The sequence below is a fragment of the Podarcis vaucheri genome (genome assembly GCF_965113315.1).
Source record: "Podarcis vaucheri genome assembly, chromosome: 2".
Lineage (NCBI taxonomy): Eukaryota > Metazoa > Chordata > Lepidosauria > Squamata > Lacertidae > Podarcis > Podarcis vaucheri.
This window is the reverse complement of record NC_138760.1, coordinates 53,854,120-53,879,602: the sequence shown is the minus strand read 5'-3', so window position 1 is coordinate 53,879,602 and position 25,483 is coordinate 53,854,120. Positions and strand designations below refer to the sequence as shown.

The following is a 25,483-nucleotide window of genomic DNA, read 5'->3' as shown; positions in this document are numbered from 1 at the left end:
TCCGTGGCTCGCTTTGAAACAGCAAAGCGGGTGTAAGCGGCTCCTGTCAGCTAGCGGAGCCGGGGAGGAGGGAGAGAAGCAGAGCGGGAGTTGGCTGCTTTAAAACAACCCCTGCTCTCTGTCCCTGCCTGCAGTTTTTTGCTGTCCGATTTTGGATTAGCCACTGTAGGGGCTCTGTGTGTGTGTGCTTGAGCTATCGTTCTTCTCCTCCTGCTTCCCCTTCACTCTCCCAGCGCCCCTGCGACTTTAGAATTGACACTCGGTGTGTCTCTCTCTGTGTGAGGGCTCCTTCTCCTTCTCTTGCTTCCCGTTCACTCTCCCTGCGCCCCTGCGCTCTCCCTGCGCCCCTGCGACTTTAGAATTGACACTCTGTGTGTCTGTGAGGGCTCCTTCTCCTTCTCTTGCTTCCCGTTCACTCTCCCTGCGCCCCTGCGACTTTAGAATTGACACTCTGTGTGTCTGTGTGTGTGTGAGGGCTCCTTCTCCTCTTGCTTCCCGTTCACTCTCCCTGCGACTTTAGAATCGACACTCTGTGTGTCTGTGTGTGTGTGTGTGAGGGCTCCTTCTCCTTCTCTTGCTTCCCGTTCACTCTCCCTGCGATTTTAGAATTGACACTCTGTGTGTCTGTGTGTGAGAGGGATCGTTCTCCTTCTCTTGCTTCCCGTTCACTCCTCCAGCGCCCCTGCGACTTCCAGCGCCCTGCGACTTTAGGGCCAGTTCTCTCTCTCTCTCTCTCTGTGTGTGTGTGTGTGTGTGTTGACCTCACTGTGCTTGTTGGGGGAGAGTGTTGGTCGCAATTTTTCTTGATTTGTCTCAGAGTGGTTACTATCATGGTTTCCTTGCCGGGGAGGAGGGAGAGACGCAGAGCCTGCTTGTTCTAAAGGAGCAAAGCCGGAGAGGAGCCTCTCCTGCATTATTAGCAGCATCCTTCTCCACACACCCCACGCGTGCTCCTTGTCCCTTGAGTGCTTTTCCTTCCCTCCCCACTTAAAACGTGGTTACAAAGCACGGATCCACATGGATCCTCAGGAGTTTTGCACTGGGTCACCCCAAATTCACCATCAGATCACATAGCATGTCCATGGCTACAGCCTGCACAAAAAAACACATGCACCCACTGTTTCATGGGGCCGCAATGGCGCAAAAACGTGGTTACAAAGCATGGATCCACATGGATCCTCAGGATTTTTGCACTGGGCTACCCCAAACTCACCGTCAGATCACATGTCTGTGGCCACAGCATGAACCACAAAAATAATACATCCACTGTTTCGTTTAGAATATTATTTTCTTGTTTTCCTCCTCTAAAAACTACGTGCGTGTTATGGTCAGGTGCGTGTTATAGAGCGAAAAATACGGTAATTGAAGGGATGCCTTTGTGGCATGGATGGAAGCCTACTTGAATGACAAGGGACAGGTTAGCTTTTACAATTGCTGCGGTTGAGAGATTCTGTGAGTTTCCAATCTCCTCCCACAAGCCTCAAGTATAGGCCTGGGTATCATGTGATTAATGCTAAGCTGTGATTTTGCATATGCATATCCTTGTACATGCACATGAGGACTAGGAACTTCCTCCCAGTACAAACACATCACATCAGAAGTAGAAACTGTCAATTGGAACCAGTGGTATTCAATGAAATTTTTCGTAGGGGAACACTTACCGCCAGAGGTTAGTGCTTGCGATAGCGATGGGGGGGACGGGACGTAGTGTGCTTGACGTCCTTGACATTGCACGCATTAGCATTGTGCCTCTCTCCCTAAGCTGGTCAGAAGCTTCCTGGGCTTTGGGAAGGAGGCACCAGGCTTTAAAACTTACTGGGAACATTAAGGGAATTAGCCAAGTTGTCCATGTCTACTGACCATGCACCACTGGTTGGAACAATTCATGGAATCATAGAATTGTAGAGTTGGAAGGAGACCCCCAAGGATCCTCTAGTTCAATCCCCTGCAATGCAGGAATAACAGCTAAAGAATCATTGACAGATGACCGTGCAGCCTCTATTGAAAAAGGTTCACTGAAGGAGAGGCTAAAACCTTCAAATAAGGTAGTCTGTAAGAAATTTCTTCCCAATGTTTGGTCTGAATCTTCTTTCTTGCAATTTGAATCCATTGGTTCTGGTCCTACCCTATGGAGTAGCAAGAGCAACCTTGCTCTATCTTCCACGTGACAACCCTTTGGATACAGTATTTGAAGGTGGCTATCAAATCACCTCTCTGTCTTCTCTTCTCCAGGTTAAACATACATAGCACCCTCAACCATTACTTATAAGGCTTGGTTTCCAGACCCTTTATCATCTTGGTCACCCTCATTTGCACACATTCCAACTTTTCAATATCCTTCTTAAATTATGGTGCACAGGACACAGCACTCTAGATGGGGTCTGACAAAAGCAGAATAGAGTGGCACTATAACATAGTTTGGTGAAGTGAAAGCAGCTCTCCCTGCTCAGTTTTCTAGACTTAGATGATCTTAGAATTTAAAGAAATAATTATAGGGTAATTCAGTCCATCCCCTGCATGAAGCAATGCTGCCTTTTTGTGCATGTATGTATATGGGAGAAGGGTCCAGTGGGGAAAAGAGAGGTATCATACTATAGAATAAGATAATACAACGGTATGTAGTGCATGCCGAAGGGGAAGATGTTACTTTAAGAGATGTGATAGTGCCCTTACAGTGCCTAGGCAAGCCTACTCAGAAGTAGGATCCATCAAGCTGAATGGGACTTACTTCCAGGTATGTGAGTACAGGATTGCAGCTTGTGCTCAATGGGACGTACTTCTGAGTAGACATGCAAAGAACTGTGCTGTTAGTGTTTAAATATAGATACTTAGTCCATTTCATTTAAGGAAAACCCAAAACCTATACATTGAATGTGGTGTGATATAATCCAAGTAAACATTAACAGGTCTGGTCCACCTATCACTTGCTTTTAGTTTGTTAGATTAATTCTTTAATTACAAATGAGAACCTGAAGATTATGCAAAATGACAAAATATCATCCATGTTCTCAGAGAGTGTAAATTTGAATGATGAGATGAGAAGCACACAGGAGGGATAATAACATAACAAAAATGACAACTAGGGCACAAGTATGTACAGCAATAGACCTAAGAATTGACCAGAAGGAAAGAAAAAATAGGATTATACAAGAGCAGCTTTGAAATAACATAAGGGTAGAACATCTCACCAGAACAACTTGTGAGATTTAGCAATCCATGTTATTCTTTGATAACAATAGTTCATGTTTGGCATGTGGCAAGTATTCAACTGCAAAGACATGTCATATCCTACAGCTAGCATGGCAAAGCTTGCAAAGTTTATGTAAGTAATGTTTCTGAAGCAAATGTGTCATTAGATTATAAACTACATTTTATACAACAAAAATTAATATTTAGAATTTATTGAACTCTGATCAATTTGTACAGACAATATGTTGCTGGGGATATAATAAGGAAAATGCTTATTTGAAACATATGCTTATGCAATGTTCAACGCTTATGAATTTTTGGACAAAATTATTAGTATGTATAAATATGACAACTCTTGCAACATATTAACAGATTGCTTTTAGATGCAGATTGTGTATGAATCTCTACTGTTCACAACAATAACAATGCTATGAACCAGAGATCCATGTGCATTCCAGCAGATTTGTTGTTCACACTAATCTGCTTCATTTGTTTAAATTAGCTGGAAAACCATTGCTGCTGAGGGAGCCTCTTATGTACACACTGGAATAATTGGCATCTGAAACAGATCACTGGAGTGGGGCAAATGAATAAGGAGTTCTACATTGATTGCTCAGCATAAATATTGTTTACAAACACCCATTAATAATTAATTAATGGCAGCCTAATTAAAACACCACATCTTTAAATTCTGTAATCATTTTAGTTAATTAAGAGTGGCTTTTGTCCCTCCCAATGTGAATATTGCCTGCTGTCATTTACCAAAATTCTCCTACTTAGCAGAGCCATCTTCCAAGAACTCAGAATAGAGTTCTGCTTCTCACTGGAAAGCACCTTAGGAGCTAAGCTGAGAATGTATTATTTATGTCTTCTGAGGTTACGTCACAGAGTCAAACTGTGTTGCAAGCAGGAATGAGACAAATGAAGAGCAGTAGAGAATCAGCAATAAAAACTGAAGCAGCACTTTCAAGTAATTTGTTTAATAACATGTCCCGGGGAGAAAGACAAGGGCAGAGGAAAAGCATGAGTGGTATCAGAACTGCATGTTCAGGTCACAATAGTTGATTTATAGGAAGGCAGCTGTGATTCTGAGACAGAAAGAAGAACGCACTGATTCAGCATGAAAACTGTACAATTGGGTTCTCATTGCTTTCAGTGATCAGAGTGAACAACAGAAGATTGCTGATAAGTGCCATGAGTAGCAGTGACGGTAATATGAATTAAGGGCTGCCCTGTCTGACATCATATAATGGTTTTCTAATAACAAAAAACTTAACAGAGAAGTGCTTCAGGAAGGAACAAGAAAGTATTTCAACAATTAATTTTTTAAAATTTTGGGTTTTTTAAAATACTTTTTCCTCTGGCCAAAACTTCTACTATAAGTGAAGAACTGTGATGAGTGGATACTACCTGGTGCCTAACTTGTTACTCTCTTGCTGGGATTGTAATTAACTGGCTAAGAAACTGGCTAAGAAAAAATTATTCAAGGGGGCATTAGGAAACCTCAGTTGTCATTCTGATTTGGTAGCTTGGCTTTTATGTCATGCAAGGAAAGTAAGTTCATTAGGAACATAGGATGCTGCCTTATATGGAGGCTGGTAATTAGTCAATGTGGCTCAGTATTGTCATCAGTACATTGACTGCTAGCAGCTCTCTTGAATTTCAGACTACACCCAGGCCAACAATGCCTAGTCCATATCTATACACCAGAAAGAATATCTGCACAGTACTACAAATAGAATTCTCATTATACCAGAAAAATGCAATGCGTACAATAGCCCTAAGTATGTGCTGTGCTTAAGAACCCAGTCACAGCTTTTGCTTCAAATACTTTTCCCTTTCTTTCTATGACTGGACCACCAGCTGAAAAACAGTCTCCTAAAGGTTGCCAATTACATCCAGGAATTTTCCAAAATGTACTGATTTTAGAAGTCCTGAGCAGCAGTAACTTTCAGATACTTCAGAATGCAATGGCTTGTGAGAATTGTCCTGCAGCAATAACCTGGCTAACAGAACAGTCTTTGCATGTCTACTCAGATATATATAAACAAGAAATCTGTTTTCTTAAACTAAAAAAGTGCAGGCAGCCTGTGGGTGAAGAAAAAAACCAGTGTGCTTCCTACAGTGCACATGGATCTCTAGTTTGGTGGTTTTATTTTTTGAACAGTAGATGATCTTTGTTTGCATTAAACAATCAAGCCACTGACACTTGATCAAATAGTAAGCAAATGTCAACAACAAATCTTTGAAATATTGGGTTTTTCTGAAATAGTATTGCTTTGGGGCATAACTTTATCTTCAAGGAGAGAACTGAAATGGATCACCCTGTCTGAGAAAATACTGCTTTGCTGCTTACTGTATTCAAGGGGCATCAAGACACCTCAATTATTGATCTACAGTTCTTTATAGCTTTCTTTATATGCTTTACTGCTACCAGCAGCATATCTTTATAAGTTTATATAAACAGAAACTTATATCACAATCTTATGCATGTTTACTTGGAAGTAAGTCCCATTGTGGCCAATGTAACTTTCTCCCTAGTAAGCTCATGTGGGACTGCAGCTTTAATATAGCATATAACCAATGGCAACATATATGCAAAACAACCAGTGCATGCATGAAACTATCCATACCAAACTACAGGGCAAAGCAAGGCTGGGTATGTGACTGAAGCCTCTGTTGCTGTCTGTACCAGTTTCTGGAAGAAGCAACGTTGCTGCCTTCTTTTGGAAATCAATAGAGACAATGGGAGGCTTGGTTATAAATCTTATTCATTAAGACAATGATGTGTGAACCAGACTAATGTCCCTCTCTTACCTAGTTAGCAAATCTAAATAGGCTTAACCTTTTCGTAAAAGAAAGCACATTATTATTGATGTTTCCAAAGTGGCCATGTTTTATAGTTGTAAGAATAGTATGCCAACTGCAGAGAAGAAACTTCTTCCCTTGAGAGTTTGCCATTAAGGTTTAATATTTGCACTATGCTTTCTTTGAAGTACCTATCATCTGCTCACATCACATAACATCGCCGCACAAAATCATTTGGGCTTTTTTCCCTCTTTAATGTCAAGGTCTTGCTAACATCACACTACCCTCCTCATTATCAGGACTTAAAGTACATTAGACTGCTGCTCATAAACACTTGGCAATAGGAAACAGAAGTCAATTTGCTAACAGTTTGCTTTGTGGAAATGCTTTTCCATGAAGGTGAAAGTCATATGTAGACAAATGATGTCATTTAAACACCCTTGAACATAGTACTTCAAAAGCAGCTTGTAAATGCAATCAGATTTTTATTTTTTTTAATCCAATGGGGATGTTAACTGGAAATGGAAACTACACAACACAGTTAATGCATTTTTCTTTGGAAAACAAACCCCTCAATGCCCTGAAGATTCCACAATTCAAAGTCTTGTAGCAATACCTTGGCTAACAGCATAGGCCTAGTCATGTCTACTCCAAAGTACGTCTCACTGTTTTCAATGGAGCTTACTCCCAGGTAAGCATGCACAGAACTGCAGCCTAGGCATGCTTCCAATATATTGTTAAACATTCCTCCTTTCCCTGACACAATGAGAAATCCAAGGGCAAATCTACTGCCTTTTGTTTGCTTTGATGACTGAGGCTTAGGGAGTCTTTATAATATACATTTTACTTAAATATATACAGGTAGTTCTGCTAACTCTGCACCAAATTCCCAAAGAAGCCCCCTCCCAGCCCCTCTCCAGTTTCAGCTAAATCCAACCCAAAAACCCTCTGAGCTCCTAATTCAAAATACAAGTTGTTGTTTTTCTGATGCTACATACTTCTGCAAAAATCTCAGACCCCAGCTTCTACAGGTAGAGTGGACTGCACCACAAAATTATATACAGGTAGAAAACTAGAACAGAGGCAAGTGGCTCATGACAGATCCTCCCCTGAACAACAGACATTCTCATCTTTAAAAGAAGACCTGATATACTACTGCTTCAGTTACTAAAATATAATGGCCATTGGCAGAAGACACAGCAGTTTCAGTCAGAAAGTAAAGCCATTACTGCCTAATGATGCGTTTAAGCCTTGAGTGAGGCCACTGCAATTATGATACAAACTGGATGCAAATAAAAACAAGCAGTCACTGGTCTGTTCGTCTCTCTCTCTCTCTGTGTGTGTGTGTGTGTGTACTCAGCTATACAGCTGCAAATAAAATTTTTTGAATGTGTTGTAAAGTGCAATATACAATTACACTTTACAACACACTAGATAGCAGCTGTGAGCTACAGCAAATTCAATGCCTTTTTCAAAACCATTGTTAAAAAAGCAGTTTCACAATGTTTTTATCGTGTGTATAGATTCCACTGGTGTGTGTGTGTGTCACATATGAAAATAAAAAGCTAGAATTTTAATGGTTTAGTTGTTGGCATGAAAGCTGCTTGCAACTGCAGGTAGGTGACACTCCCACCAAAAAGCAGGCTGCCCCTTTAATATTTTTTAACACTGAAATGAAGTGATCCTTTCCGCATCTTAAAAATATAGGGAAGGCTGAATGTTGATGATGTTTTATTTAATACATTTATACATTGCTTAGTATTTAAGATAGCCTCTTCATAGCTGTCAACTTTCCCCTTTTCTTGCAAGGAATCCTATTTGGAATAAGGGAATTTCCCTTAAAAAAAGGGAAACGTTGACAGCTATGAGCCTCTTAGCAGCTTACAAAATAACTTGTGTGTGTGTAAATAAAACAAACAATGAAACTGAGAAACTACAGTGTAATGCAATGCAATATTACGTAAAACTATAATACAATGCAATCAAACAACAACCACTCCCCAAATGATTGTACTGCAGATCTCTTTAATAAAGTGGCAGCTCTAAATCTACAGCACAATCACATCCTTCCCCCTCTCATGTTAAGCACTTTGCCAACGTAAGAGGGATGTGGGCCACCTACTTTAAAGCACCATCCAGATGCCTTCAGGCATTGCATTTCGTGTACCGACCATCTGAGCCATGTTAACACAAGCATCTTTTCAAGTGACATGGTCTTCCATGAATAATTCCATACAATTGGACGTTATAGTGGAGTGTAGGGGCTGTTTAAGTTTGACTTTTCTGCTCTATATAACTAAGAGAGTGGCAAACAAAATCAAACTTTAAAAAAAAATTCAAGGTAATTAATTATTCATTAAACATTCTGCAGACAACTAAAAGTTGCATTTATGCTAATGCTATTAAAAATGTATAGTTGGTAATGAATGGAGAGTGCCCAGACACCTTCTCTTGGAGTTTGGATGTTCGTTTGTTATTGGCACCCGCTAACGGATAATGCTAATGGGTAATAGAATTTCTTGTTCTTAAAGGGGAAATCCTTTGATAACCAGGTATGAAAAAGGTGAGGAACACAACCTTCCCGGCATTTTATCACTGAGGAATGCAAGATGGGGGTTGTATGTTAGAATGCTTCCACATGATTTTTATTTGGCTTTAAAAATATACAAACCCTGCATGTAAAAATAACTTTCATGTCAGGAAGAATGCTAGGCTAGAACCAGACACATGCTAGATTTCTAAGGGCAGAAATGTGTTTACAACTGAGAATACTGAAACATGCAGTACCCCCTCCCACTGCTCGATTCTGAAGTACCACAGTCTCACTGGATTGTACCACATGCTTTTTCTGAGCATGTAGTTCTGTGGTAACACATTCTTTTTTTAAATGAACCCAACCCATTTTCTGTACTGCTGTTTTAATATTCCAATCATACCTACATTTGTTAAATTAAAGGACAGTCAAAACAAATCAATTATATACTGTACATACCAGACATGTTCTTTAAGTTTGAGGCTTACACACACACACACACACACACACACACACACACACACACACACATTTTTATCAATTGGGAAATCATACTTTCTTGCCAAGTGTACCCAGATTGTTATACTTTTATACATAAGACCTCTATCCAACTTCCCCATCAACCATAGCTTCTTCTTTTCTCTATTCAACTTCAGCTGAGCTTTAATGGGAGCTGCTTCTGCCATTTCTAATCTTCATGTGAACACATAAGGAGATGTGGTTTATGTGGCTTGGTGGGAAAGATGTGGGATGCAGAGCTGAGTTAAAATTCTCACTCAGACATAAGACTTATTGTATTAAATTGGGGAAGTCACTAGCCCTCTTCAGGAATACTCTAAACGAGTTCAGCATACAGGCTTACAGAGGTTCTTCATGTGTTTTAGAATCATGGGAAGTCTAGGTGGGAGCTTCCACATGAACAGGAGCCTCAACTTCAGACAGTCATGTGACTTCCAATATGACAGGGATTGAAAATGCACTTGTCCCCATGGCCCACCTGCCTCATAGCTTGGTTAGAGAATGGTTAAAGAGGGTTGCTGGTTCTCAGCTTCAGCTACTCCATTGTAAACTGAATTATAAAACTGAACCAAATGATTGTTCATGACAGTAAAGTCTGGCATCATATATTGTAATGTAGCAAAAAATATTCACAGGATGACACTGACCCTTAAAAAAAAAATCATGTTTTTATACACACACACACACACACACACAATTTTTAAGGACAGTGATACAAAAAATAAAAATGAAATCCCTCACAGCAGATGCTTTGAAAGTGAAGTACGAAGGAAGGAAAACCTTCAGGTCACTTGGTTCTTGTTGCCTCTAATAACTTTGTCAGAATATGAACTGAATTACATCCATTTAAACTTTATTGGAAGATTATTGGAACCTCTTGCTGTTTGCTTCTAATATCTTGAATTGCTATTTTCATATTCTAAAGGATCTGCCTCAGCAGAAAAGCAGTCATTTACCGAGTCTTTGGCTGGGTCCTAAATTCAGCACAATAATGTGCAACCTAGGTCAGCCTCTCCTCTGTAGATCAAGATAGAAGATATCTGCAGTTCCTATTTCACTCTTCTGAGTCTGGCAGGTAAAAGTCCTAAAATGGTCAATTTGCAGTTGATTCATAATTTGTCATGTTAACCAATTAAATGCAAATACAGTTGAATACTATCAAAACTCCAGTATAAATACTTTTCTGAGATGTTGAAAGACGTGTGAAATGGCTTGCACAGGTTTTTTTAATCACTTTTGATCAGAAGAAATGTCCATATTTTATACCTTTCATTCAGTGTTAATTGAAGTAGCACAATATAACTAAAATAGCTTAAAAAATAAGCAAGTGGGTCCATAGTTCCAGCCCCCTAATTAAACTTTACCCACACCAGTTATTCAATTAAAATGTCAATTTGATTAACATACCGTACCTATTAAAATGAAAAGTTTGCAACCCAAAAGAAATCCATGTGTAACTATGAAGCTGTGCCTTGATGTGCTAAAGGCCAGTATCTTCCTTCATTTTGACTATCTGGCTGAAAGAGCATCCATCTTCCCAAAGTGCTCTTGCATGTATGTGTTTTCTGCTTCACTGATCAAATAAAATACTTGCTGATGTTAGTTCAGTTGTAGAACCTCTCAGCATGCAACATCATTGCCCCATAATATTTATGGAGAAAAGATGTCAGCCATGCATGACACTTTTCCAAAGTTATAGATATTTTTTTCAATCTCATTAATGCCTTTGTATCACTCTGCAAGACTTTTAAATATTGAGAGAGTTAAGCTTCAGTAAGGACAGTAACCTTGTGTTTGAGGTTGCATTCTCAGAGTCAACCTGAAATAAGAGATTCCAAAGAGACTTCAAAGCCTTTTCTTCTTTCATGGGCAGTACTGTAGAAATGCTGAGCGGAACTCACTCTTTTATAGAATTTAACACCAGAGAATGCCATTGAAGCAGCTATACAGCACAGAATCTAATCCAGTGTACACTGTGCCCATGCTGCATGTTTCATAAGTCTTTAGGTTACTGCCTTGCCAGAAAATGGCTTGCACTGGCACAGATGCAGCAGCAGCATATGCTGAGTGAGGCAAGCATGGCAAGACCTCCAGCTATGCTGTGAGTCAAGTTCATTGCTAATGTAACAGCTTACCTCTCTGTGTCAGGCAGCTGGTAATAATACACTACTAAATAATTTTGTAGACCACATTTCACCAATACAGAAAAATAAAGCAATCATAAAACAATTAAAAATGATTCAAGTGAAGTCAAGAACAAAAAGCAGAAAAACACCACAAACCAACAGCAACAATGTAAGCTAGCAGCTGAAAGTGGGTTGAAAGAAAAGTGCTACTTGCACGCACAGGAACAGTAAGCCCCTTGCCAAGAAGCTGGTGGCAGGGGGATGCAGAAGTAGAATAATCATAGTACAATGTTCTTGGATCAAAGCAGGCCACAACTTTTATTGATTACAAATGTAAGTAGGCTTTGGCTTAGGCACTGTGTATCCTGAATGATCCAGCCTGCTTGCTGGATGATGACCATTGAAGGTTGATTGTGAGATAGGTTTGCCCTATGACATATATCAAATAGAAGCAACCCATCAGGACCGCCACCTTGGGGAGTGCTATGGCCCTCAACCCCCATCTGGGTGTACAGACAGAAGCACCTCCTTGAGGATCCTTTTAACGAGATACCCCGTTTCCTTGGAGGGGGAAGGCAGACACTTAAAGCACGCTCCCTCCACCACTGATGAAGGATCCAACCTAATGCCTTATCTGCCCAAAGTTGTGACAATTGTTGAGACAGGCAAAAAAAAAACCTCAGACAGGCCCAATTTGTCTGGAGGAGAAATTCCTCCCTGGTCCCAAATCCAGTGACCTAAACTTTCAACCATGCTAACAAGGTGGGAGAGAGACTAACTGGCAACAGAATGTGGAGGTGGGCCTGAATATATCCTCAGGGAGCAACAGAGTCCCAGTCAGAGCCGCCTCTGGGCCTGCTTGTGGTTGATCAGCGGGTGGGAAATTCAAATCCCAGTTGCCAGTGGGAGAAGGCATGACGTTCCCTGCCAGCTGTTGAGATAGCTGCTGGCAATTGGGGGGGCGGGTTTGTGTGGAGCCACAACTGCTGCTTCATACTGCATGTTGAGCGGAACATGCCCACAGCACACTAGAACAGAAGGTGCTAAATTCACAGCCTATGGAAACACAAGTTCTGTGGCAGCGACTGAGAAGGGTTTGTTTCTTATAAAGACAAATCTAATCACACACTCTAGGGAGGTTCATTTGGGGTACTCACTACAATTCCTGGATAGTTTTAGGGAACAATAGATCAAAGTCAGTACCTGAAGAAAGGTTGGAAAATGCAATGGTTACAGAACTGCAGTCATATTGCTTTAGTAACCAGCTACACTGGTTACTAGAATATTCTGAGGTCCGTTTAAGGACCAAAGCGATATGACTGGAGTTCTGTACCTATTGCATTTTCCAGCCTTTCTTTATGGGCAGCCCGATAGAGCACATTGCAGTAATCGAATCTCAAGATTATTAAAGCATGGGTGACAATGGTCATGCCTCTGTCTTCCAGCAGAGGGCACTATTATAATACTGTCAAATAATGGTTAAAAGCATCCTGAGGTTATTTAATTATTCAGGACAAGGTCTGTATACAGAAGTACTCTCTTATAGAAAGGCACTTTCTCCTTCCAAGCAGTCCAATAAGTCCCTCATTACTATCACATCCACTTTGTCTGGAGTGGACTGATCTTAAGTTTATTTGTCTAGCTCAGGGGTGGTGAAGCTGAAGCTTACCCCACCAAACCACTTTAGATTGCCCAACAGCCCTGTGACTTCTTAATTTTGACCTTGGCTCAACCCACCACTGTGCTGGGACTATCTGAATTTGGATAGTGTTCTTCAGAGTTTACTTCCAAAGTCTTTCTCACAAATCTCCGCAAGGCAGCGGAGGTTTAAGGTAAGTTTTCCTTCTCCTAGATGGGCCACCTCCCTAGCTTAATAAGCCTCAGCTGCCCCTCATTTCCCAATGCAGCACATGCAAAAACCACTTTATTAACTGTTCGACTCACTGCTCAATCTGCCAGAGCCTGTCTTCACATGCAGGGGGTAAACAAGTCCCTAACTCATTGAGGAATTAAGATCCATTGGCTACCATCATCTGGTTTAGCCAGACAGTCAAAGCTGTTTCCCAGGATGTGGCTGCTGTCAGATGCTGACAGCTTCTAGGAGCTGCATGTGAGAACTGAGTGTAGAATGCCATTATGCTTTGGTCATCTTTGAGACATCTTTGGGGAAAGAAACAACTAAGGAGTAAATCCTACACACATCCAGACAGTGTTAGCTTACATTGTCGCTGCTCCTGCCAAATGTATTGCTCTGCTTTCTTTTGGACCACATCAGTAAGGCCAAGTGGGGGTCTTGTCGTAGGAGCAGCCCAAAACCTCCATACACACTGCCCAGGCTTGAGACCCAAGGAGGTCACTTCATTTTGACTTCATCCCTGGAGGCACATTCCATTTTCCCTCAAGAGAAGTGGATGACAACAACTCGGCTAGAGTACTGCATTGCAAAATTGGGAGAAGTGCAAATTTCAAAGGCTGGCTGTGTTTTGGTTCATGTATTGTTTCAGAAAGCATAAATTTAGCAAGTTTGCCTTTAAATGTAAACTGAATTGAATTCCTCCACCATCCCAACTTTTCAGAAAGTGTGGTTAGGATTGCAAGCCTAGTGTGCTAAATGCTATGGCTAATAGCATTGTTCACTGGCTTGACCAGCAAAGGATTTCTCACTGAAATTATGGTCTGAGGCACAAGCTATATGTAACAGTAAAGGTAAAGGGACCCCTGACCATTAGGTCCAGTCATGACCGACTCTGGGGTTGCGGCACTCATCTCGCTTTATATGTAACAGTAGATGTCTTCAAATGTGGGTTATTCTGTCCCCAATCACAAGCAGGGACGGAGCTACCTGCCCTGGCACCCAGAGCAGTGCAGGGGTGGGGCTAGCTGCCCGCAGGGATGGGGCTAGCTGCCCACATGGCAAGCATCCCTAGTCGCCTGCTGCCTGCATGGTGAGCATGGGGGGGGGCGCTGCTAGCCGCCCATGCATCAAGCATGGGGGGGCGGCATGACGATGTCACCCACCCTCACTGCTGACACCTGGTGCACACCGCACCCCCTGCACCTGCCTTCCTCCACCAGTGATCACAAGGAGTAAGGTGACTGTAATTGTATGCATTCTTACATAGAACTAAGCCCCAGTGTGTCTCCCTAGCACGTGTTTTTCAGGCTGCAATGTTTGAAAAGCCAAAGGGATGCATATCTTAGGGATACTATGCTCATACTCTAAGTTCCCCTCACTCCACACTTTAGTTCTAACACCCGGAATAAGTCCTTTTAACATCAAACATATCTACCCTATTCCTAGTTCAAGTTATGAACAAATTCAGTATGTGAATGCAAATAATTGAACTTTGCTGCCTTCTTGTGGTAATACGGAGAATTTGCTGTCAATCCTTTATAGAACTGAATAAGCCTTACCTTCACCATTTGGGGGATAATGACATAGGCTGAGGCCTGGTCTAAAGACAAAGCAGAACGAGATGATAGAATCTTGATTTGGTAGAGTGGGCTGTACCATTTCACTCTGCATGGATGCACCTCACATTTATAATGTTCCCCCATATTAATGTTCCCCCACATTAAAGCTCTCTACAGAAAATGAAAACAAAAAATATGACAGGGGGAGGGAGATTTGGCTTAGTGTTCTCTCTACTGTGCTAATTTCTCTTTGCTGCAGCTATGTTTCTAAGTAGAGCATTCAAAAATATAATCCCTGCTTGTAATGTGGGGGGTATTACCACCTCTACCAGCTCAGAACATTGCCATCGTATTCTTTTTAATGTGTGTAGACCCAGACATCAGTGACACTAGCTTTGCTTCACATTGGACAGGGAGGAAAGTTTCCTGGGTCATATCATTTCTTCCTTGTCACTGTAAACCCTTCTTTTGCAATGGTAGGATTGAGCCCCGTGGTTCCTTGTTTACGTATTTAGATTCAGAAAAAGGAAGTGGTGGAGTTGACTAACTAGCTGACGGGTTTTCTGAGAAAGAAAAGAAACCGTTTGGTTCACACCGGAAGCTGTTGCTCTGAGCAGTTTATTTGCAGCACAGTTTTGAAGAAAGGCAAAAACTTGGGAATTTACCAGTCTGGGTCACTGTGTGGGATGAGTCCTCTTCTTGGATCACTCGCAAGATAGGCATTAACAGGCTTGTAACTGGCTAGGCAAGAAGAAGAGAAATGGATTCACGAAACACTCCTTATCGCTCTGAAGTGGCCCGCTGGTCCCCAGATGAGTTAGCAAACTACTTCAAGAGGGTAAGTTTGATTTCAGTTTTCCTGCTCTAACTTTATGCTACAAAAACTATTTTTGTTACATGTATGAGATGATCACTTTATATGAATCCTTAGGAAGCCATTTCTGATAGACTTTATGCCTCCTTCTGAATGTGATGGAACTTGTTAGAAACTTCCTAATTCACTTTTCTGAAAGCAAAGGATCCTGTCTCAACCCATCCCTCTTCACTGAACTGGGATTCTAACTTCTGTTCTGTGAATAAAAACTGAGTTCCATTTATGGAATGGGTCTTTCTCCCCACACCCCTTGCAACCCAAAAGTCCACTTCTGTTGGTTGGAGGACCCTTCAAAACAGCATGACATGTGGCACAAGAACAGGAGGGGAGGAATCACAGAAAGCCAGGAGATCCCCCCCTTGTGTGAGCAAAAGTGTCGTCTGCACATGTAACCATACCTTTTGAGCCAGGCTATTGTCAGTCCCTAACTTGTCACATCTTCTCTGCCTTGTGTATCAAATATGGATTTGTAAGCTCCCTGACAAAGGACTGTGGCCCTTCATAACTCTACATAGAACCTAGCATGTAGTTGGAGAGAAATGAATGTTGTTTAAACAATTAGGAACACTAGTGATTCATTGGGCACTCTGGTCCAATATATCAGCACATCAGTCGCAGGTTGTCCACCCATTCCAGTGGCAAGATACTAGCAATGAAACAACACAAACGCCAGTCCTCCATCATTTGTCAAAGAAGGTTTCACCCTGATTTTACTTTAAGTGAGAAAGAAGCTTCACATCAGGGCATGAGGAGCCCAGAGGACGAGTGAGCTGCCTCCATGATGTTTGCAGCCTGGGGATGAGGCTAAAATGCTGGGGAACCTTTGCTGTGAAGGTGTATTTCCAAAGAACCTAGAAAATACATTTTTATTTCCACATATTTATTTATCTCATAAATCCTCATGTTTATTTTCATACAACTTAGCTCCAAAGTTCAGAGAATTTCAAAACTCTGAATGTATTTTTAAATGGCTACAATCTCTGTTACTTTCACTCCAGTTGGCTATGAAGTTCTGTGTGTTTCCATGGGCAAATTGCATATCTCTGAGCCTAGCTTACATCACAGGATGCTGCAACAATCAATAAACTCAAATGCATGTCATGGGGGAAAGGGATAAAATATTAAATTTACATAAGCAATCTAGGAACTTGTAGCTTTCTTTGCAATGCATAAGGTTTGTTTTCCTTTGAATACTTTCACAGTAGTTCACATTTTGGCAGTGTTCAAATTGCAGGGGAAGACGTCTATGGCTTAGTTATTGCTTTAGAAAGTTGTAGGGAGGTTTTCTGATCCAGAGTTCTGCCTTGCTTTGCTTACTCCGGCTGCCGAATATCCAGCAGGGTCTATCTACCTACCTGATTGGCATGGTCCCCCCACCCCCCAATACATTTGTTTTGATTAGACACTCCCTCCAGTCAATCCACCCCACTGCTACCTTCCAGGCCCCCATCTGCCTTGAAGTCTATGTATACTGCCTGGAAGAAGTTTCCAGAACAGCCTTTTTAATTTTCCTTAAAACTTAGGTCCTTTCCACAACAAGCACTGCTATTCTGCAATCAACTGAGAATGAAATTAAAACAGTAATTCTATATGGCACTTAACACTGTGCTATAATCACATTAGGACCCAGCAATACCATTCCCAAGACTGAGGCTTACATGACCCAGGAGTTTCCCAAAAAGGAATCTTGCAGAATCCACTCCACACAGATATTTGGCTCACACTCCATTTACATTGATGCTGGGCAAAACTTAGCATTTGTCCCACAATAAATAGTTTCCTTTCTCCAAGTTTTATCCATTCATGAGCAACACCCCCTATTCTGCCAAGTACGAAAAATGATCATCTGGCTCCAGAGACACAATTCTATTTTGCCCTGAAATCTCCTCTGAGCTTCAGTTTTGATACAGGAGTTGCCAAAAAGGAGTTAGAGCAAGGATTCCTCTCCCAATACAATTTCCCTGCACTGGCCCTAGCATCACCTCCCTGCTTTGCATCTCTCCCTCTCCCTTTTGCCTTTCACTGCTTCCTCTCCCTACTGGACTCCACAAAATAAAATAATAATAATAATAATAATAATAATAATAATAATAATAATAATAATAATAATAATAATAAATTTATACCCCACCCTTGCTAAAATGGAAACAAGATTATTTGAATAGAAGGGAGTCAAACTAAAAAGAGCCATCAGGAATTTCTTAGTATCATGCCTGTGTGAGTGTATGAATTCTGTCTCTTTGGGCTGCTGCAGATTCTACTGGCGAAGGGCATCTGCCATGAAAAAAATGCATAGTGTTTGCTGGCCCCTTTGCAATTTGACTACCCAGAATGGAGGGCATGAAAACAAAGAACAAAGTTTTGAAAATCCCTTTCTGGAATTAACAAAGGGTCAGAAATACAGCCTTGGGGTACTCTTGTAAATTATCTTAACCACAGTGTGCAGAGACAGGCTATAGGTTTTTGATGTTCGAAAGGGAATTGGGTTGATTAGTGAGAAAGTAATCCACTGTTAATCGTTGCTGTCCTGTGCCATCCAATCTGTATTCCATGCATATGCTTTGGGTTGGGGAGTTTCTATTGGATGAAGCCAGAATTTCCTTTTTGAGACTAAATCTCACAAGCACAAATGAGAAGACAGTTGCTTACTGCTGCCAGGGATTTTTATTTTGCAGTTACTGAAGTGGGGAATGATTTAAGACCAAATTCTATGTGAAAGTAGTGATATCATTAGCAACCAAATAATGTTTAAAAGAACAAGTACCAGGCATGGGGGGTGGGGCGGGTATCAGTATCAAAGCACATAGGGAGGGGCAGTTTTAAGCCTTCTCCTTACCAGCGGGAATCTCTGAATTTTATGGGGAGGAATAACATTTCAATTGGCACCAGTGGAGATATGGTTATACTTTCTCCCCTTCCTCCAACCTTTCTGCTCTTAATTGCCACTGCTGGGAGCCATTTTCTCAAATATGATGTCAGGCTATCATTACTTTGGGTGCAAAATTTAAGTTGTGCTTAAGATTCTCTAGTATGTTCTTAGGCCCAAATTGCTAATTTACACAGGATTACAGTCTACATGAAGTGTCCAGTAGTTTATGGACAGACTATGAACAGGGTAGACTAATTTATTTTTCTGAGTTAAAACAGATTCTGAAATCAAAGTTTAAGCTTCAAGAACCACTAGTTCTTCAGCTATTAATAAAAGGGAAAGACCAGATAACCTTCCCAAACCATTCTCCCGTAAACTGATCGGTTTACACCAGTCTCTCAAATGCAACACTGCAGACCTTCTACACAAAATGGCTGCCTGCCTCTCTAACTGTTGAAATTATAGAAAATGAGAAAAGTCTAGAAAATTGTGTCTGCTGCCTTAGCTATAACCGTAAGTGACCTGTGACAAATTCTAAAACTACATTCATTTTGATAAGGAACTGAGTAGATTCTTTGCTCTGTTGTATCTTTCGGACAAACCTATTGTCTTAGGAAGGAAATGCAATTCACTGGATTTCGTTTGTGAATTACTACTGCATGGCAACAGTGCATTTTATCCTCAAAGTAGAGAAAAGGTTTCTTCTTAAAACTACAAGAGTACTCCAGTTTGGAGTCAGCCATTTCATATACCACAGTTATTGTGAATTGTTTTACTTGAACCCTTAAAATGATAGGAAAAGCTCTCTTTAATTTAAATTGCTGAATATGTTAATAGAAGATAAGTAAACACTGCCATCTAAATTTTCAGAAAGATAGGATTAGATGGGAGGGATTTTTGTTGCTTTGTAATTTGTGAGGATTTTTACATCAGTGCACTTGTCAATCTGCATTTTATTGAATTAACCTGTTACACAAGGGACAGAACTTGGGGAAATATTTTTGTTAACATACCTTTATCTTTGTGCCTTTTATGATCTCAACGCCTTTAGTAACATTATTCCTGTTGAAATTTAAGTTTTTTCCATTCCAATTTCAGCAGGCTGAAAAGCTCTGACAAATTGTGCCCTTATAAACCATATCCTAGCTCTGCTAAAGTAAGTCCAGCTGAAATAAATGAGTTTAGTGATGAAGTTGTCTAAGGATGTAATCCTATGCACACAGAGGAATTCCAGAAGTGCTTATGTTAATTCTGAGTAAGCATGCATAATAGTCAGCTATGGTTATTCAGAGACCTATTTGATATAAATGTATTCTTTATTAAAATGATCAAGTTTTCCTGAATATGTGTCTTTTCATCAGCAGTTAAACTTCAAGGACTGTGAGAAAGTTGCAAGGAAATACAACATAACTGGACAAAGATTTCTGGTAAGTATTTCTATAAAATTACATTTTCAAAAATGGTCATTCCTTTGGATTAAAAGGAGAGGATTACTAGCTAAGTGGAAATGGTGTGGTTGCATAGGAAGAGAGATATGGATGAATTATTAAGAAAAGTGGTGAAAAGGTGTGGAAGTGTTGGTTACTCTGTGGTGCATTGTATCTGTCACATTTAAGCAGATTGTCAAGTTTTAAATACCACTTCTATGTAACTACAGCACTTTTAGTTTTATTTTGTAATAATCAAAACTACAGTGACCAAAATGTGTTGTACAGGCACCGTTATAACATACTGCATGTGTTTCTGTTTCAGAATATGTCTGAAAATGATATTCAGAAGTTTCCAAAGCTAAGAATGCCGTAAGTAAATCAGATGATATAATCAGATTCTAAGGTGGATGTGGAAAATAGGTACAAAGTTACTGTATGGTATGGAAAAGACAGATAAAATCTGTTCACCTCGGCTTTCATCAAATGCATTTTCTTGGGGCCAATCCTGTTCATGCAACAGGGTGAAACAACTAAAGGGTAGTGGGGATAGATGAACTGAAGCGAGGCAGTAAGATTTTTAAAAGTGTCCTCCCTAGTGTGAGTGCATCATTTTGACTGCTTCAGGCAGCAAAATGTCTTGAACTAGTGCTGCCTTTTCTAAAAGAAATATTAAAGACACTGGTCTGGATCCAGACTTAGTTGCAGTTAGCTCCCACTGAGACCAATGTTTGTGAGGTCTGTGCAAACGATGCCAGAAGTGCCACGTGGATGCTGCAAACAAATTGCATTCAAACCTGTCGGAGGGGATGTACATTTTGGGGTAGGGGAATTACATCCACACGTGTGGTAGACCTGTACAATGGTGAACACGTTTCGGTGTTCAGAGAAATCAAAGCAATACCAGGGCAGCATGTTATTAAGCAACCCAAGCTGGCATTATTCAGCCTTTATTCAGGAGATAATATGGACCTGCATTATAAACACATTGGACAGTTATTGCTAGCAGCAAGACTAACGATAGCCAGTTATTGAAAACTTTTGGAGGATGCCATGCTGACTTCATGGTACAGTACAAGAAAATCTGGCAACTAGTGTTAACAGAGAAGCTAACCAATAAAATAAAAATACCAAACGGAATAAAAACAAGAGATACCTTTTCAGGTACCCATTTCATACATACACAGCTGCAGGAAAGAGGGCAGGACACACACACACACACACACACACACACACCCTCAAACTATAGAATTTTTGGGCTGATATGATTGTATACTGTAACCAATGTTGCCACACAACTGGAAGCATGAGGCTGTGAGATTTGAGTCTCTAGGGGTGAGATCCCATTTTTCGTATCTTTTACATGGTTTGGTAATTGTAAAATTTAAAGAACTGTATGCATAAGGAGCACACATCCTACAATAAACAACCATCTGGAAGCACCCTTACATACTTTATGTAACAGATAGGTAGCCGTGTTGGTCTGCCATAGTCAAAATAAAAAAATTCCTTCCAGTAGCACCTTAAAGACCAACTAAGTTAGTTCTTGGTATGAGCTTTCGTGTGCATGAAGAAGTGTGCATGCACACGAAAGCTCATACCAAGAACTAACTTAGTTGGTCTTTAAGGTGCTACTGGAAGGAATTTTTTAATTTATACTTTATGTAAGTAGTCTGCAGAATACATATTTGCTGTATTTCAAGGAATTTGCTTTCAGGACAAAGAATGTGTCATCAAATCCCTTTAATCATTTAGAAGTATCTTGATACTTCAGTATATCAGACTTCCTCAAACACAGAAGTCCTAAATCTTACGTCTATCTCTCCCACACACTGGCCTCATGAGTCCTTTATTACATATGTGCTGAATCTGTCCATCCTTTAAGATCAGTTGTTATGGCCCTCTTGCGTAAGCTATTCTGAGGCATGACTGGTGGTAACACCAAGATAACTTTCCTGGTAGAATTCCCTGACTGCCAAGAAGCTAGGTTATCTTCCTCTATTTTAGTTTCAACAGAAACTGAAAATGTTAATTTTTAAACATGCATTTGATTCAGTTGGTTAACGTATTGGTTGTAAGAGATGCTCGTTGTGTTCTTGTATTTTGCTGCTGTTTTTAGGTTGATCATTAGGTTGATCATTTGATGACTGTTTTTTATATTTGTAAGCTGTGAGCAACTCCTTTGTGGAAGGGAAAAGCGAAATATAGAAGTTTTAAATGCATAATAAATGAAATAAATGTATTAGAACTACTATGTAAAATGAAGACATATCCTCCCCACCCAACCCAGCCTTTCATCCAATGTGATTCTGTGTTGCTTCCTCACGCGTAGATTTAGGGTTTGCATCTGTTTGTGTTTCCATTTTGTTTGCATAGTCTACATCACATTATCCCCAAGCCCCCCCCCCTGTAAATTTAGATTTTCCTGGTGCAGTGATAATCTGATAAATTGTGGAAAATCAGGCTATAAACCCCTCCACTCATGGTCACAGACCATTTGTTTTTGAGTTTTTGGGTGGGTGGGTGAATTGTCACTTGCTGCTTTATGTGCTCACTACTTCCTTGATATTTTCATTTATTTTCTGGTTGCCTTACTTACTTTATGCTTTTGCCTATGGACTACCCTAATCTTTTTCAAATGTGGAGTGAGGGGAGTAGATTAACAGTTAAATGATGCTAAAATGTGGACAAGCCCTTATTCTCAGGAAAGCTACCTGATCTGCTTCAGTTGCATTAGCTTGGAAGATTTTTCACAAGCAGAGCCAATTGTAAGAAAGGCAATCAAAATCCTAAAATGTTTCCAGCCTGAAAGTTGTGTTGTAGCTGGTACCTTCTTTAGTGGAAGCTGTACTTCAGTTTTCAGTGAAACTTAGAATACTCAGTTTGTTCTACAAATGTGGCCTGATGTCTGGCAAATGTTGCCAGTAGGAACTGGGAAACAAATACTTAAGAACATAAGGAGAGCCTGCTGGATCAGGCTAATGACCCATCTAGTCCAGCATCCTGTTTTCACAGTGACCAACCAGAGAGGAGGAGAATTAGAGAGTGGTGGGAAGGACTGTTTCATTTGAGCAAGACCTACTGGGCAGCAGTTGCTGGGACCACTAGGCCCATGCTGCTTTGGTTTCTTTGAATAAAAACTTAACTGCATCAACACCATGTTTTTTTATTGCTGACCTACGCTTGACTCTGGCTACTGCCAAACGGAAATCACACAACCTTTGTCATTATAAAGCATATCAGGTTTTTAAATAAAGTTAATAGCAGCTGCTTAATTTTATATGATTGTATAAATTTGATAAGGGCTCTGCCAAACACAATCCAGTCCAACCAGCATTCCCCACAGCTTTAAGACTCTTCTCATGTATATTTACCATATTATTATTCCCTACTTCCCTGAGGGCTAGTAAGTTACTGAGACAGCCATCACAGAAGCAGCTCAAGAGACAGTAGGCTTCTTGGTTCACTTGGAGGTATCTGAGCAGAGGCTGGGTGGCCCTTTTGTCAGGGTTGCTGTAGTTGCATCCTGTAGATTCTGCACTGAGCAGGAACTGATTTTCAAGATCCCTTCCAAATCTGTAATTCTGTTACCCAGACTCTCTTAAGACTCTTGCTTCCCAGTGAGCTCTACCCTTTTAATATCACTGAAGCCCAGAGAGTGACTTCTGGCTGGGAGCTAATGGGCAAAGGAGCTTGAGTTTTCATTTGTCAAGGGATGTTGGTAGCATTTTTGGTGTAAATGCCAAATTACAATAGTTAATTTTTTTATTCATACTGGCCAGTGCTTGTTTGGTATATGGTTGATAGCTGGCTTTCTGTCAAGCAAGTCCTGAGACTGGCCAGATTTCCACCCTTGTGGAAGCAGGATGGAGTGGGTGCTTTGATTTTTCCCCTTTTCTATTTGTGGTTTCTGGGGTTTTGTTGGTAGTGGTGTTAGCAACTTAGCCTTTAAAGTTCATCCATCCTGTGTTTCTTCTTTCTCATGCTAGTAGGTGTCTGTTTTGTTTGCAATGGATCTATTGTGCCATGGAGAGGGAAAATAACATGTGATGTCTAGGACTTTTTCCATTGTCACCTTCAATGTAACGAGCATCCATCTCTACTAGCTCTCAGAAAGCATTGCAAAGCCCACTTATCTCGGGCACCGTTGCTGTCGATGTTGCCATTTATATTTGAGGTTGTTCTCTTTTTTTCATTTTAGTTGTTCATTTTAGATAGCAATTAAATCTGTATTATTTGCCAACTGTCCTAAATAATTGGTAGGCAGGCAGACAAGCAGGGAGCCAGAACTGTGCACCACAAGAAGAGACTGAGAGGGACTCTGATGCCCCAAGACCAGAAGCCTCTACAGAAATCGATTCAATAAGATCTCACATAGTGAATAATTTGGCATGTTCCACATAAAAGTAGAGAGCCTTATTGTTCTTAATGTCCATAACTTCAAGACAGAACTGCCAGCAAAAGCCTTATGATGCCCTGCCCTGATTTCACTTTCACATCCCAAATAAAGGTTTTTATATATAATAATAATACAGTGGTACCTCGGGTTAAGAACTTAATTCGTTCTGAAGTTCCATTCTTAACCTGAAACTGTTCTTAACCTGAAGCACCACTTTAGCTAATGGGGCCTCCCCCTGCCGCTGTGCCGCCGGAGCACGATTTCTGTTCTCATCCTGAAGCAAAGTTCTTAACCCGAGGTACTATTTCTGGGTTAGCGGAGTCTGTAATCTGAAGCGTATGTAACCTGAAGCATCTGTAACCCAAGGTACCACTGTAATCCAGTACCAGCAAGGCTTCAGTATCCCACCATCATACACTAATACTAATGCCTGATCATTACCCATGCTGGCTGGAGCTGATGTGATATGTTCACTTATGCATCCCATGTCTGGAACAGAAATCAATCCAGTGGGCATGATTGGTGTTTGCTGCTGCTGTTTTCAGTCCTTAAACAATACACAGCTGATGTTTTGTTCCATTTGCATTGTGTTTCCTTTGCATTAAAATGAATGGTCTTTTTGCTGAGGTGAATGGTGTGGAACAACGTAGTCATAATGCAGTTAGTTACATAATTAATTAAATAACACTCCACCACAGTGGGCAGTGTGATGAATAACACAATTTGTTAGAAGCCAAACTACAGTTTAATGTGAACAGCACTGCCTGAAACAAACATAGCTTAGAATGGAAGCCAATGCCCTCTTGCATCTCTGTGCCAGACAGATTTGACCCTTTTGATTTCCCCTTTCAACTTCCTTTTATCTACTCATTCTTGAGAAGTTTCCTCTTTTGAAATCAAGTAACAGAGAATGACTTAGAGGGTCATTACATGAAATTTCAAATTGGGCAACAAATGCAGGAAAAGGGAATTGGATCTTGCTGGCCAGCCAGATCACTACCTCCCCCACATCTCATGGGCCAACTTTGACAGGTGTCAGTCACCCAAAGTTACGATGGTGTCACAATGATATAAAGTGACCCATTTCCCTTTGCCTACATGGTTAAAAATAAAGCCACACAGGTAAAGGTACAGAGCTTTACAAGCACCATTGATTGGCAACACTTACAAAACCCACAATTGTGTCTCTATAAGCACTGCTGATTGGGTGAGTGTTGGTGCTTGGAAAGCTTGTTTCAAAGCTATGTTGGTGCTTACAAAAGCACTGACACAAGGACGTGGCTTAGGCAAAACACCCTGATAGGCCTAATAGGGAGGCCTGGCAG

The 25,483-nt window shown here is 40.7% G+C and overlaps 2 protein-coding genes across 8 annotated transcripts in view; one reads left to right on the top strand and one right to left on the bottom strand.

Annotated features, from left to right (window-relative positions):
• LOC309526807 (uncharacterized protein C5orf58) overlaps positions 1-25,483 on the bottom strand; it is a 140,202-nt gene that overhangs the window by 83,386 nt on the left and 31,333 nt on the right. The window lies entirely within an intron of this gene.
• Positions 15,129-25,483, top strand: part of LCP2 (lymphocyte cytosolic protein 2) — a 36,813-nt gene continuing 26,458 nt past the window's right edge. The window contains exons 1-3 of the mRNA XM_082214319.1: positions 15,129-15,427; positions 19,697-19,759; positions 20,085-20,131. Of these exons, the coding sequence (XP_082070445.1) occupies positions 15,350-15,427; positions 19,697-19,759; positions 20,085-20,131 (188 nt within the window). The 5' untranslated portion in view covers positions 15,129-15,349. The remainder of the gene's footprint in view (positions 15,428-19,696; positions 19,760-20,084; positions 20,132-25,483) is intronic.